The sequence below is a fragment of the Panulirus ornatus genome, chromosome 1 (genome assembly GCF_036320965.1).
Source record: "Panulirus ornatus isolate Po-2019 chromosome 1, ASM3632096v1, whole genome shotgun sequence".
In the NCBI taxonomy this organism is placed as follows: domain Eukaryota; kingdom Metazoa; phylum Arthropoda; class Malacostraca; order Decapoda; family Palinuridae; genus Panulirus; species Panulirus ornatus.
In genome coordinates, this window is record NC_092224.1 from 9,058,733 (window position 1) to 9,072,834 (window position 14,102).

Genomic DNA, 14,102 nt, shown 5'->3' on the forward strand with positions numbered 1-14,102 from the left:
CAGGGACCTCTCGATTTACACATATTTGATTTACACTATTTTTAGATCAAGTCTGGAATAAAACATTCATCACTGGGCTGGCGGCTTGGTAATAAGGCACTGTCAGCACTGTGCAAGAAGTGTGAATACTGATGAAGTCTTCAGGGGTCATCTACCCACACAGCCCAGGCTGAGCTCAGGCTATTGGGCAGAGTCACTGGTTGACCAAGCTGTTGGAAACTACAGTCCTTAGGCCCCAGAGCCTAGCTGGCATGGTACACTTTGTAGGTATTAGTCCATTGAACTCTTAAACTTCACTATACTATTACCTTGTTAGTGCTAAGGATACATTCCTGGGAAATGGAAAGTTAAGTATAACAGATCTCTTAGGGGTCATTATATATTGCATATATGGAGATGCATTCCTGCTGACATTACTTTTTATCTATGAGATGTATACAAAACTATAAATGGGTTACAAGTATTAACAAACACACATTATCATGGTAACATCGCTACTAGTTAATGAATAACAAATAAATAACATATAATATTGCAAAGGTGAGTAATGTGGCAGTTGAGGGAATAATTGGTATGCATGGGGTGTTCAGTGTTGTAAATGGAAATGGTGAAGAGCTTGTAGATTTATGTGCTGAAAAAGGACTGATGATTGGGAATACCTGGTTTAAAAAGCGAGATATACATAAGTATACTTATGTAAGTAGGAGAGATGGCCAGAGAGCGTTATTGGATTACGTGTTAATTGACAGGCGTGCGAAAGAGAGACTTTTGGATGTTAATGTGCTGAGAGGTGCAACTGGAGGGATGTCTGATCATTATCTTGTGGAGGCTAAGGTGAAGATTAGTATGGGTTTTCAGAAAAGAGGAGTGAATGTTGGGGTGAAGAAGGTGGTGAGAGTGAGTGAGCTTGGGAAGGAGACCTGTGTGGGGAAGTACCAGGAGAGACTGTGTACAGAATGGAAAAAGGTGAGAACAATGGAAGTAAGGGGAGTGGGGGAGGAATGGGATGTATTTAGGGAATCAGTGATGGATTGCGCAAAAGATGCTTGTGGCATGAGAAGAGTGGGAGGTGGGCTGTTTAGAAAGGGTAGTGAGTGGTGGGATGAAGAAGTAAGAGTATTAGTGAAAGAGAAGAGAGAGGCATTTGGACGATTTTTGCAGGGAAAAAATGCAATTGAGTGGGAGAAGTATAAAAGAAAGAGACAGGAGGTCAAGAGAAAGGTGCAAGAGGTGAAAAAAAGGGCAAATGAGAGTTGGGGTGAGAGACTATCAGTAAATTTTAGGGAGAATAAAAAGATGTTCTGGAAGGAGGTAAATAGGGTGCGTAAGACAAGGGAGCAAATGGGAACTTCAGTGAAGGGCGTAAATGGGGAGGTGATAACAAGTAGCGGTGATGTGAGAAGGAGATGGAATGAGTATTTTGAAGGTTTGTTGAATGTGTCTGATGACAGAGTGGCAGATATAGGGTGTTTTGGTCGAGGTGGTGTGCAAAGTGAGAGGGTTAGGGAAAATGATTTGGTAAACAGAGAAGAGGTAGTAAAAGCTTTGCGGAAGATGAAAGCCGGCAAGGCAGCAGGTTTGGATGGTATTGCAGTGGAATTTATTAAAAAGGGGGGTGACTGTATTGTTGACTGGTTGGTAAGGTTATTTAATGTATGTATGACTCATGGTGAGGTGCCTGAGGATTGGCGGAATGCGTGCATAGTGCCATTGTACAAAGGCAAAGGGGATAAGAGTGAGTGCTCAAATTACAGAGGTATAAGTTTGTTGAGTATTCCTGGTAAATTATATGGGAGGGTATTGATTGAGAGGGTGAAGGCATGTACAGAGCATCAGATTGGGGAAGAGCAGTGCGGTTTCAGAAGTGGTAGAGGATGTGTGGATCAGGTGTTTGCTTTGAAGAATGTATGTGAGAAATACTTAGAAAAGCAAATGGATTTGTATGTAGCATTTATGGATCTGGAGAAGGCATATGATAGAGTTGATAGAGATGCTCTGTGGAAGGTATTAAGAATATATGGTGTGGGAGGCAAGTTGTTAGAAGCAGTGAAAAGTTTTTATCGAGGATGTAAGGCATGTGTACGTGTAGGAAGAGAGGAAAGTGATTGGTTCTCAGTGAATGTAGGTTTGCGGCAGGGGTGTGTGATGTCTCCATGGTTGTTTAATTTGTTTATGGATGGGGTTGTTAGGGAGGTAAATGCAAGAGTCCTGGAAAGAGGGGCAAGTATGAAGTCTGTTGGGGATGAGAGAGCTTGGGAAGTGAGTCAGTTGTTGTTCGCTGATGATACAGCGCTGGTGGCTGATTCATGTGAGAAACTGCAGAAGCTGGTGACTGAGTTTGGTAAAGTGTGTGGAAGAAGAAAGTTAAGAGTAAATGTGAATAAGAGCAAGGTTATTAGGTACAGTAGGGGTGAGGGTCAAGTCAATTGGGAGGTGAGTTTGAATGGAGAAAAACTGGAGGAAGTGAAGTGTTTTAGATATCTGGGAGTGGATCTGTCAGCGGATGGAACCATGGAAGCGGAAGTGGATCATAGGGTGGGGGAGGGGGCGAAAATTTTGGGAGCCTTGAAAAATGTGTGGAAGTCGAGAACATTATCTCGGAAAGCAAAAGTGGGTATGTTTGAAGGAATAGTGGTTCCAACAATGTTGTATGGTTGCGAGGCGTGGGCTGTGGATAGAGATGTGCGCAGGAGGATGGATGTGCTGGAAATGAGATGTTTGAGGACAATGTGTGGTGTGAGGTGGTTTGAGCGAGTGAGTAACGTAAGGGTAAGAGAGATGTGTGGAAATAAAAAGAGCGTGGTTGAGAGAGCAGAAGAGGGTGTTTTGAAATGGTTTGGGCACATGGAGAGAATGAGTGAGGAAAGATTGACCAAGAGGATATATGTGTCGGAGGTGGAGGGAACGAGAAGAGGGAGACCAAATTGGAGGTGGAAAGATGGAGTGAAAAAGATTTTGTGTGATCGGGGCCTGAACATGCAGGAGGGTGAAAGGAGGGCAAGGAATAGAGTGAATTGGAGCGATGTGGTATACAGGGGTTGACGTGCTGTCAGTGGATTGAATCAAGGCATGTGAAGCGTCTGGGGTAAACCATGGAAAGCTGTGTAGGTATGTATATTTGCGTGTGTGGACGTATGTACATGTGTATGGGGGGGGGGGGGGTTGGGCCATTTCTTTCGTCTGTTTCCTTGCGCTACCTCGCAAACGCGGGAGACAGCGACAAAGTATAAAAAAAAAAAAAAAAAAAAAAAAATATTGCATCATGTTTGCTTTGAAGAATGTATGTGAGAAATACTTAGAAAAGCAAATGGATTTGTATGTAGCATTTATGGATCTGGAGAAGGCATATGATAGAGTTGATAGAGGTGCTCTGTGGAAGGTATTAAGAATATATGGTGTGGGAGGAAAGTTGTTAGAAGCAGTGAAAAGTTTTTATCGAGGATGTAAGGCATGTGTACGTGTAGGAAGAGAGGAAAGTGATTGGTTCTCAGTGAATGTAGGTTTGCGGCAGGGGTGTGTGATGTCTCCATGGTTGTTTAATTTGTTTATGGATGGGGTTGTTAGGGAGGTAAATGCAAGAGTTTTGGAAAGAGGGGCAAGTATGAAGTCTGTTGGGGATGAGAGAGCTTGGGAAGTGAGTCAGTTGTTGTTCGCTGATGATACAGCGCTGGTTGCTGATTCATGTGAGAAACTGCAGAAGCTGGTGACTGAGTTTGGTAAAGTGTGTGGAAGAAGAAAGTTAAGAGTAAATGTGAATAAGAGCAAGGTTATTAGGTACAGCAGGGTTGAGGGTCAAGTCAATTGGGAGGTGAGTTTGAATGGAGAAAAACTGGAGGAAGTGAAGTGTTTTAGATATCTGGGAGTGGATCTGGCAGCGGATGGAACCATGGAAGCGGAAGTGGATCATAGGGTGGGGGAGGGGGCGAAAATTCTGGGGGCCTTGAAGAATGTGTGGAAGTCGAGAACATTATCTCGGAAAGCAAAAATGGGTATGTTTGAAGGAATAGTGGTTCCAACAATGTTGTATGGTTGCGAGGCGTGGGCTATGGATAGAGTTGTGCGCAGGAGGATGGATGTGCTGGAAATGAGATGTTTGAGGACAATGTGTGGTGTGAGGTGGTTTGATCGAGTGAGTAACATAAGGGTAAGAGAGATGTGTGGAAATAAAAAGAGCATGGTTGAGAGAGCAGAAGAGGGTGTTTTGAAGTGGTTTGGGCACATGGAGAGAATGAGTGAGGAAAGATTGACCAAGAGGATATATGTGTCGGAGGTGGAGGGAACGAGGAGAAGAGGGAGACCAAATTGGAGGTGGAAAGATGGAGTGAAAAAGATTTTGTGTGATCGGGGCCTGAACATGCAGGAGGGTGAAAGGAGGGCAAGGAATAGAGTGAATTGGAGCGATGTGGTATACCGGGGTTGACGTGCTGTCAGTGGATTGAATCAAGGCATGTGAAGCGTCTCGGGTAAACCATGGAAAGCTGTGTAGGTATGTATATTTGCGTGTGTGGACGTATGTATATACATGTGTATGGGGGGGGGGTTGGGCCATTTCTTTCGTCTGTTTCCTTGCGCTACCTCGCAAACGCGGGAGACAGCGACAAAGTATAATAAAATAAAATATAATAATTGCATCGTGATTGACAGTCATTTGATGAAGTGACGATTGTTGTAGAATGAGTAAAAAAGGCAGAGTATCAGTGAGAAGCAGTGGGTATCAGGGAGGTGGGAGGTTGAAGGCACTGGATATCGTACAACTCTGCTCTGGCTGAAGCTAATCCATCTCTGACATCGCTGAAATTTTGATTTAGGAGGTGATAAAGGAGGCAGAGGTGATGAATGGGTGGTGATGATAGAGGCAGTGGTGAGAAAGACTGTTAAGTAGTAAGGAGGTGATGCATCTACCAGTTTCTTTGGTAAAACTGGCAGCAGCACTGCCAGATGCTACTGAACAGATAATGTCTACCCACAAAATCAAGTGTACATATAAATGAGCAACATTACATTACATAACATTTCAAAATATGAGACAGCACAAAGGAGGGGATGATAAGAAAGGTGAAATGAAAGGGTGTGGTAACATGGCACTGTGCGTGTTGCTAAGCACTGTTCACTTATCCTAGCTTCGCTAACCTACCTTCTATTTTTTCTAACAAACTGTTCCTTGAACAAGTCATCTTCATTGCTGTTAATTTCATGTTCATCATAGCAAAAGCTTATATCTTGTCTACATTCCAAATAAAATAGTTCTAACTGGTGATGTAGCCAATCTAAAAGCATCAACAACACTGATCTTATGCTCATCAGCTTCCAAGCACCTCATCAGTTGTAAATTTACATGCATTCCACATGATAGCTAAAAAGTGGATATGAGGAAATTAGGCCATTTCTTCCACTGTTCCTGGCAATATCTTCCTGACATACGAAACATCAAACAAGATAGAAAAAAAAATAAGAAGGTCACTGCTAACCCTTTCACATACTGTACACCATGCACACTCTCTAACACATTTTTGTTATAGAAACACATCAATCATGCTCTTGTGTATCCTGTCTTCTCTGTGTCTGAATCATGAGTATTCACAGACATCTGTATGATGTTAATATGTACTTGCAACACACAAACCTACAGATACAATAAAACATTGATTCTACTTTTGGGAGCTGGGTTTCCCTGCCCTTTCCTTGCCTGCAGGGTTGGGGATTGGGACCTCAGGTCTTACAGTTGATATCCAGAAAAATGCATGTGGCCAAGCAAAAGACTTACCTTTAGATATGCTACAAGAAGCTTCTGTTTTGTAACTTCAGCATCTTCTTCTTTTTCTTTCTCATCATCTTTGCTCTCTCTTTTACTTTCATCATCTTCTGCTATTTCTTTGTTCTTCTCTGACTCCCTTTTTCTTTCCATTTCTTTAGCTGACAGGAAAATTCGTTCTAAGACAGCAAGATGGTGAATCTGGTATTCAGTGAGTTCCTCCTCGGTGAAGTCTTCATACAGAGTAGGTGGGTGATCCTTTGGGTCATACCTAAGAGACATGAAACAAAAAAAAAAAAAAAAAAAAAAGAGGCAGAATTTACATGTGGTGCAGCACTTTATTCTCACAAAGTCATTATTCATCTGTTACAATGAACAAAATTCCACATTGGAACAAAGGAGTAAATCACACAGAATGTAGAGAGATTCGAAAATAAATCTGAAATGATGGACCAACGGATGAATCTTTAAACTAATAAGGTGTTCACAGAAAGGAAAACAGCAAAAAGTAAACAACAAATGAGTTGTTTACTTGTTTCCTGTTTTCCAAGTAAGCAAGGTAGCACCATGGAAAGAAGAATGACTTTATCTGCTCACATCAACTCTGTAGTTGTTGTATAAAATGTACAGAAACCAGAGCCCCATTCCAAAGAAAAGTCCTACATATCATTTTGTAGCTTCCCTTAGCCACTTTACATGCCATGGCATAGCCCACTGACAACATGCTGCTCTCTGTATAATACATAGCTCCAATCTGCCCTAATCAATGAATACTACTCATCCTCTTGTATGTTTAGGCTCAAATACCCCAAAGCCTTTCACTTCATCTTTCCATGTCTCTCTCTTGCCCGTGCTCCCTCCACTTCCAACACTGCATTCCCTCCACAAAGTCATAATCACTGCAGAACATCCTGATCTGCTCTTTGAATCACATTACGCTTACCACTAGACACCTCTCTTACACTGTCATTCTTTACATGATCAACCCTCCTCACGTCACCCACTGTCTTCAGGCGTTTCATTGACAAAACATTCACCCTCTTCCCTTCATATGCATTTAAGACCCAAGATTCACATTAAAAGGGCCGAAGAGAAGGGGAAGACTGAACATGCAAAATATATGGTGTGAAAGCCTTCTAAAGAGTAGCAAATGCATGTGTAAGAGTGGATGATTTACAAGTGGAAGTGAAGCAGGGCTGTGTGATGTCACCATGGATTTTTAATACAGATATCAATGGAGTTTTTTGTCTGTTCCTGGCATTACCTCTCTGGAGGAGGAGAAGGAGGAGGGAGGATGCTATTTTGTGTGTGGCGGGGTGGCGACAGGAATAGATGAAGGAAGCAAGTATGAAAATGTATATGTCTGTGTATATGTATTATCCCTGGGGATAGGGGAGAAAGAATACTTCCCATGTATTCCTTGCATGTCATAGATGGCGACAAAAAGGGGAGGGAGCGGGGAGCAGAAAATCCTCCCCTCCTGTTTATAATTTTCCAAAAGAAGGAACAGAGAGGTGGCCCAAGTGAGGATATATCCTCTAAGGCTCACTCCTCTGTTCTTAACGCTACCTCGCTAAAATGAGATAAGGCGAATATGTATGAAAAAAATGTATATGTATGTATATGTGCGTATGAGGGTTTGTTTCCTTGCAGTTACTCACTAAAGCGGGAGACAGCGGTTAAGTATGATAATAATTTATTATTTATTTTATTTTGCTTTGTCGCTGTCTCCCGCGTTTGCGAGGTAGCGCAAGGAAACAGACAAAAGAAATGGCCCAACCCACCCCCATACACATTTATATACATACATGTCCACACACGCAAATATACATACCTATACATCTCAATGTACACATATATATACACACACAGACATATACATATATACTATATATTTATTTATTTTGCTTTGTCGCTGTCTCCCACATTTGCGAGGTAGCGCAAGGAAACAGAAGAAAGAAATGGCCCAACCCACCCCCAATACACATGTATATACACACACGTCCACACACGCAAATATACATACCTATACATCTCAATGTACACATATATAAACACACACAGACACATACATATATACACATGTACATAAATCATATTGTCTGCCTTTATTTGTTCCCATCGCCACCTCGCCACACATGGAATAACATTCCCCTCCCCCCTCATGTGTGCGAAGTAGCCCTAGGAAAAGACAACAAAGGCCCCATTCATTCACACTCAGTCTCTAGCTGTCATGTAATAATGCACGAAACCACAGCTCCCTTTCCACATCCAGGCCCCACACAACTTTCCATGGTTTACCCCAGACGCTTCACATGCCCTGACTCAATCCATTGACAGCACGTCAACCCCAATATAACACATCGATCCAATTCACTCTATTCCTTGCACGCCTTTCACCCTCCTGCATGTTCAGGCCCCGATCACTCAAAATCTTTTTCACTCCATCTTTCCACCTAAAATTTGGTCTCCCACTTCTCCTCGCTCCCTCCACCTCCGACACATATATCCTCTTGATCAATCTTTCCTCACTCATTCTCTCCATGTGCCCAAACCATTTCAAAACATCCTCTTCTGCTCGCTCAACCACGCTCTTTTTATTTCCACACATCTCTCTTACCCTTACATTACTTACTCAATCAAACCACCTCACACAACATATTGTCCTCAAACATCTCACTTCCAGCACATCTAACCTCCTGCGCACAACTCTATCCATAGCTCACCCCTCGCAACCATACAACATTGTTGGAACCACTATTCCTTCAAACATACCCATTTTTGCTTTCCGAGATAATGTTCTCGACTTCCACACATTCTTCAAGGCTCCCAGGATTTTCGCCCCCTCCCCCACCCTATGATTCACTTCCGCTTCCATGGTTCCATCCGCTGCTAGATCCACTCCCAGATATCTAACACACTTTACTTCCTCCAGTTTTTCTCCATTCAAACTTACCTCCCAATTGACTTGACCCTCAACCCTACTGTACCTAATAACCTTGCTCTTATTCACATTTACTCTTAACTTTCTTCTTTCACACACTTTACCAAACTCAGTCACCAGCTTCTGCAGTTTCTCACATGAATCAGCCACCAGCGCTATATCATCAGCGAACAACAATTGACTCACTTCCCAAGCTCTCTCATCCACAACAGACTGCATACTTGCCCCTCTTTCCAAAACTCTTGCATTCACCTCCCTAACAACCCCATCCATAAACAAATTAAACAACCATGGAGACATCACACACCCCTCACGCAAACCTACATTCACTGAGAACCAATCACTTTCCTCTCTTCCTACACGTACACATGCCTTACATCCTCGATAAAAACTTTTCACTGCTTCTAACACCTTGCCTCCCACTCCATATATTCTTAGTACCTTCCACAGAGTATCTCTATCAACTCTATCATATGCCTTCTCCAGATCCATAAATGCTACATACAAATCCATTTGCTTTTCTAAGTATTTCTCACATACATTCTTCAAAGCAAATACCTGATCCACAAATCCTCTACCACTTCTGAAACCACATTGCTCTTCCCCAATCTGATGCTCTGTACATGCCTTCACCCTCTCAATCAATACCCTCCCATATAATTTACCCGGAATACTCAACAAACTTATACCTCTGTAATTTGAGCACTCATTCTTATCCCCTTTGCCTTTGTACAATGGCACTATGCAAGCATTCCGCCAATCCTCAGGCACCTCACCATGAATCATACATACATTAAATAACCTTACCAACCAGTCAACAATACAGTCACCCCCTTTTTTAATAAGTTCCACTGCAATACCATCCAAACCTGCTGCCTTGCCGGCTTTCATCTTATACAAAGCTTTTACTACCTCTTTTCTGTTTACCAAATCATTTTCCCTAACCCTCTCACTTTGCACACCACCTCCACCAAAACACCCTATATCTGCCACTCTATCATCAAACAAATTCAACAAACCTTCAAAATACTCACTCCATCTCCTTCTCACATCACCACTACTTGTTATCACCTCCCCATTAGCCCCTTTCACTGAAGTTCCCATTTGCTCCCTTGTCTTACACACTTTATTTACCTCCTTCCAGAACATCTTTTTATTCTCCCTAAAATTTAATGATACTCTCTCACCCCAACTCTCATTTGCCCTCTTTTTCACCTCTTGCACCTTTCTCTTGACCTCCTGCCACTTTCTTTTATACATCTCCCACTCATTTGCATTTTTTCCCTGCAAAAATCGTCCAAATGCCTCTCTCTTCTCTTTCACTAATACTCTTACTTCTTCATCCCACCACTCACTACCCTTTCTAATAATAATAAAAAATATAATAATAATCATCCCTGGGGATAGGGGAGAAAGAATACTTCCCACGTATTCCCTGCGTGTCACAGAAGGTGACTAAAAGGGGAGGGAGCGGGTGGCTGGAAATCCTCCCCTCTCGTTTTTTTAATTTTCCAAAAAAAGGGAACAGAGAAGGGGGCTGGTGAGGATATTCCCTCAAAGGCCCAGTCCTCTGTTCTTGACGCTACCTCACTAATGTGGGGAATGGCGAATAGTATGAAAGAAAAAAGAAAAAATATTAACAATCAATGGAGTATTTCCCTTTTTAGAAAATGAAATACAAGGAAGGGTTCCAGACCCCCACTCCTGCCCCCTTTAGTTGCCTTCTACAACATGAGGGGAATACATGGGAAGTATTCTTTCTTCCCTATCCCTATATATATGCGTATATGAGTGGCTGGGCCATTCTTCGTCTGTTTCCTGGTGCTACCTTGCTGATGCAGGAAACAGTCATTAAATATAAGTAACAATGGGGTGATAAGAGAGGTGAAAGCAAATCTAGGGAAAGGGGGTGCAGAGATGAAGTGATGTATGGTGGCTAGTGACAAGCTTATCTGTGCATGATACTGCGTTGTTTGCTGAGATTTAAGAGGAGTTGTAGAAGGTTGCAAGTGTTTTAAAACAGGTAATCACTGGAAAATGAAGGTAAATGCGAGTAAAGGTAAAGTAATGGTGTTTGAAAGGAAACACAGTGAAAGTATAGATATTGTAAAAAACCTAAAGAGTGAAAGATAAAAGTGTACTAAACTAAGTAACAGATAAGGAGGAGAAAGACTGGAAAATGTGTAAGAATTCAAGTATTTAGGAGCAATCTTGGGTAAATTTGGTGATATGGAGGGAGAGATAAGGGAGAGAGCAGTAGAGGGTAAAAGTTATCGGGTACCTTAACAGAATAATGATGGGTAGAGATTTAAGTATGGAAGTGAAGAAAGGATTAAAGAACAACATAGTCCTCCCAAACCCGAAATGATGCAGCCAAACATGGATATGGAATGAGTCACAAAGGTCAAGAATCCAGGCTATGGAAAGAGCTATTTGAGAAGAGCATGTAGTGTAACTAGATGGAATGAAGAAATGAAGGGGGTATATGAGTGATGTGGCATGGCAGGGAATGCAAAGGAAATGAATTGTGAAGTGGCAGAGTGAGTGAAAAGTAATGCTTTGAGGTGGTTTGAGCAAGTGGAAAGAATGCAAGATGGGGAGTTTACAAAGTGAGTTTATGATAGTACAATTAAAGGGGGTGGAGTGAGAGGAAGACCATCTGTAATAAGGGGCAACAGAGTGGAAGAGCACTGGAGGGAAAGACATGGCAGAAGAAAGTGTCAAATGGTGTATATGAGGGATCAGTAGAGAAGACCACCTGTAATATGGGGAAATAGAGAGAAAGAGCACTGGAGGGAAAGACATGGTGGAAGAAAACGTCAAATGGTGTATATGAGGGATCAGTAGAGACGATAAGTAGAGACTCTTCTGCTGTGGCCATCCCCTTGGAGGGAATGGGCAACAGAGAAAGAGATAGATAGACAGATAGGTTGAAATGAATAAAACACTGTCAGGACTTCTTTAACTTCAAACATACTTATCTTTTTTCTAACAACAATGACCTCTCTTTCAACACACTCCTCAGCGTACCCAAAACATTTGCTTCCTCTTCCATCATGAGACTCAGTTTCATGCCCATGCTTCCATCTGTTGCCACATACACTCTCAGGTATCTACAATTCTCCACTTGATCTAGATCTTCCCAATTCAAACTTTCATTCAAACTGCCCTGTTTCATCTGTTTCATGCTCTTCACTTATTTCTTTTATTCACACTGACTGACTCACAACTTTCTCCTTTCCCACTCATAAACTGTTACAGCTTCTGGGTTTTCTCTCTAGCATCTGCCTGCAAAACCATGTTATGTATAAACAACTGATTCACATCCCATCCTTAGCATACAATAGACAGTTGGAAATGGAAACATTCAACAAAGATGTGATTTTGGGAGAACTGCAAGGAAGAATATTAGATTCAATACTTCTCATATTCATGAGTTCTGACACAGATAAGAATGTGATGAGAGAAAAGCAAGGTACTTTGCTGATGACACAAAAGTGAATAACACAGTGGGAAAGAAGATCAAGAAAATAAAAAGCGATTTGGACACCATATACAAATGGGTTGTAGATAATCTAATGAATCTAAAAAAGAAAATTTGAATAAGTATATCACAGAAAAAATAAACATCATCTCAGAGCCATACAAAGGCACTAAAGGAAACTAAAGAGAATGAAGACAATGGGAATAATATCAAAAAAAAATCATAAATTTAAGGTGCAAATTGATAACTAGATGCTCTCCAGCAGAATAATGAGAAGAATAAAATCAAGAACCTTTACAAGAAACATAAAATTACTGAGGAAAATGAGTACAGAATGGAAAAGGGTGAGAACAAAGGACGCAAGGGGAGTGGGGGAGAAATGGGATGTATTTAGGGAAGCAGTGATGGCTTGTGCAAAAGATGCGTGTGGCATGAGAAGCGTGGGAGGTGGGCAGATTAGAAAGGGTAGTGAGTGGTGGGATGAAGAAGTCAGATTATTAGTGAGAGAGAAGAGGGAGGCATTTGGACGATTTTTGCAGGGAAATAATGCAAATGACTAGGAGATGTATAAAAGAAAGAGGCAGAAGGTCAAGAGAAAGGTACAAGAGTTGAAAAAGAGGGCAAATGAGAGTTGGGGTGAGAGAGTATCATTAAATTTTAGGGAGAATAAAAAGATGTTTTGGAAGGAGGTAAATAAAGTGCGTAAGACAAGGGAACAAATAGGAACATCAGTGAAGGGGGCTAATGGGGAGGTGATAACAAGTAGTGGTGATGTGAGAAGGAGATGGAGTGAGTATTTTGAAGGTTTTTTGAATATGTTTGATGATAGAGTGGCAGATATAGGGTGTTTTGGTCGAGGTGGTGTGCAAAGTGAGAGGGTTAGGGAGAATGATTTGGTAAACAGAGAAGAGGTAGTAAAAGCTTTGTGGAAGATGAAAGCCGGCAAGGCAGCAGGTTTGGATGGTATTGCAGTGGAATTTATCAAAAAAGAGGGTGACTGTGTTGTTGACTGGTTGGTAAGGTTATCTAATGTATGTATGACTCATGGTGATGTGCCTGAGGACTGGCAGAATGCTTGCATAGTGCTTGTACAAAGGCAAAGGGGATAAGAGTGAGTGCTCAAATTACAGAGGTATAAGTTTGTTGAGTATTCCTGGGAAATTAGATGGGTGTGTATTGATTGAGAGGGTGAAGGCATGTACAGAGCATCAGACTGGGGAAGAACAGTGTGGTTTCAGAAGTGGTAGAGGATGTGTGAACCAGGTGTTTACTTTAACGAATGTATGTGAGAAATACTTAGAAAAGCATATGGATTTGTATGTAGCATTTATGGATCTGGAGAAGGCATATGATAGAGTTGATAGAGATGCTCTGTGGAAGGTATTAAGAATATATGGTGTGGGAGACAAGTTGTTAGAAGCAGTGAAAAGTTTTTATCAAGGATGTAAGGCATATGTACGTGTAAGAAGAGAGGAAAGTGATTGGTTGTCAATGAATGTTGGTTTGCGGCAGGGGTGCATGATGTCTCCATGGTTGTTTAATTTGTTTATAGATGGGGTTGTTAGGGAGGTGAATGCAAGAGTTTTGGAAAGAGGGGTAAATATGCAGTCTGTTGTGGATCAGAGGGCTTGGGAAGTGAGTCAGTTGTTGTTCACTGATGATACAGCGCTGGTGGCTGATTCGGGTGAGAAACTGCACAAGCTGGTGACTGAGTTTGGTAAAGTGTGTGAAAGAAGAAAGCTGAGAGTTAATGTGAATAAGAGCAAGGTTATTAGGTACAGTAGGATTGAAGGACAAGTCAATTGAGAGTTACGTTTGAATGGAGAAAAACTGGAGGAATTAAAGTGTTTTAGATATCTGAAGTGGATTTGGCAGCGGATGGAACCAAGGAAGCAGAAGTGAGTCATAGAGTGGGGGAGGGG

The 14,102-nt window shown here is 41.7% G+C and overlaps 1 protein-coding gene across 1 annotated transcript in view; it reads right to left on the reverse strand.

Moving 5' to 3' along the window:
- Nucleotides 1-14,102, reverse strand: part of LOC139755260 (condensin complex subunit 1-like) — a 549,693-nt gene that overhangs the window by 323,695 nt on the left and 211,896 nt on the right. The window contains exon 12 of the mRNA XM_071673408.1: nt 5,765-6,023. Within this exon, the coding sequence (XP_071529509.1) occupies nt 5,765-6,023 (259 nt within the window). The remainder of the gene's footprint in view (nt 1-5,764; nt 6,024-14,102) is intronic.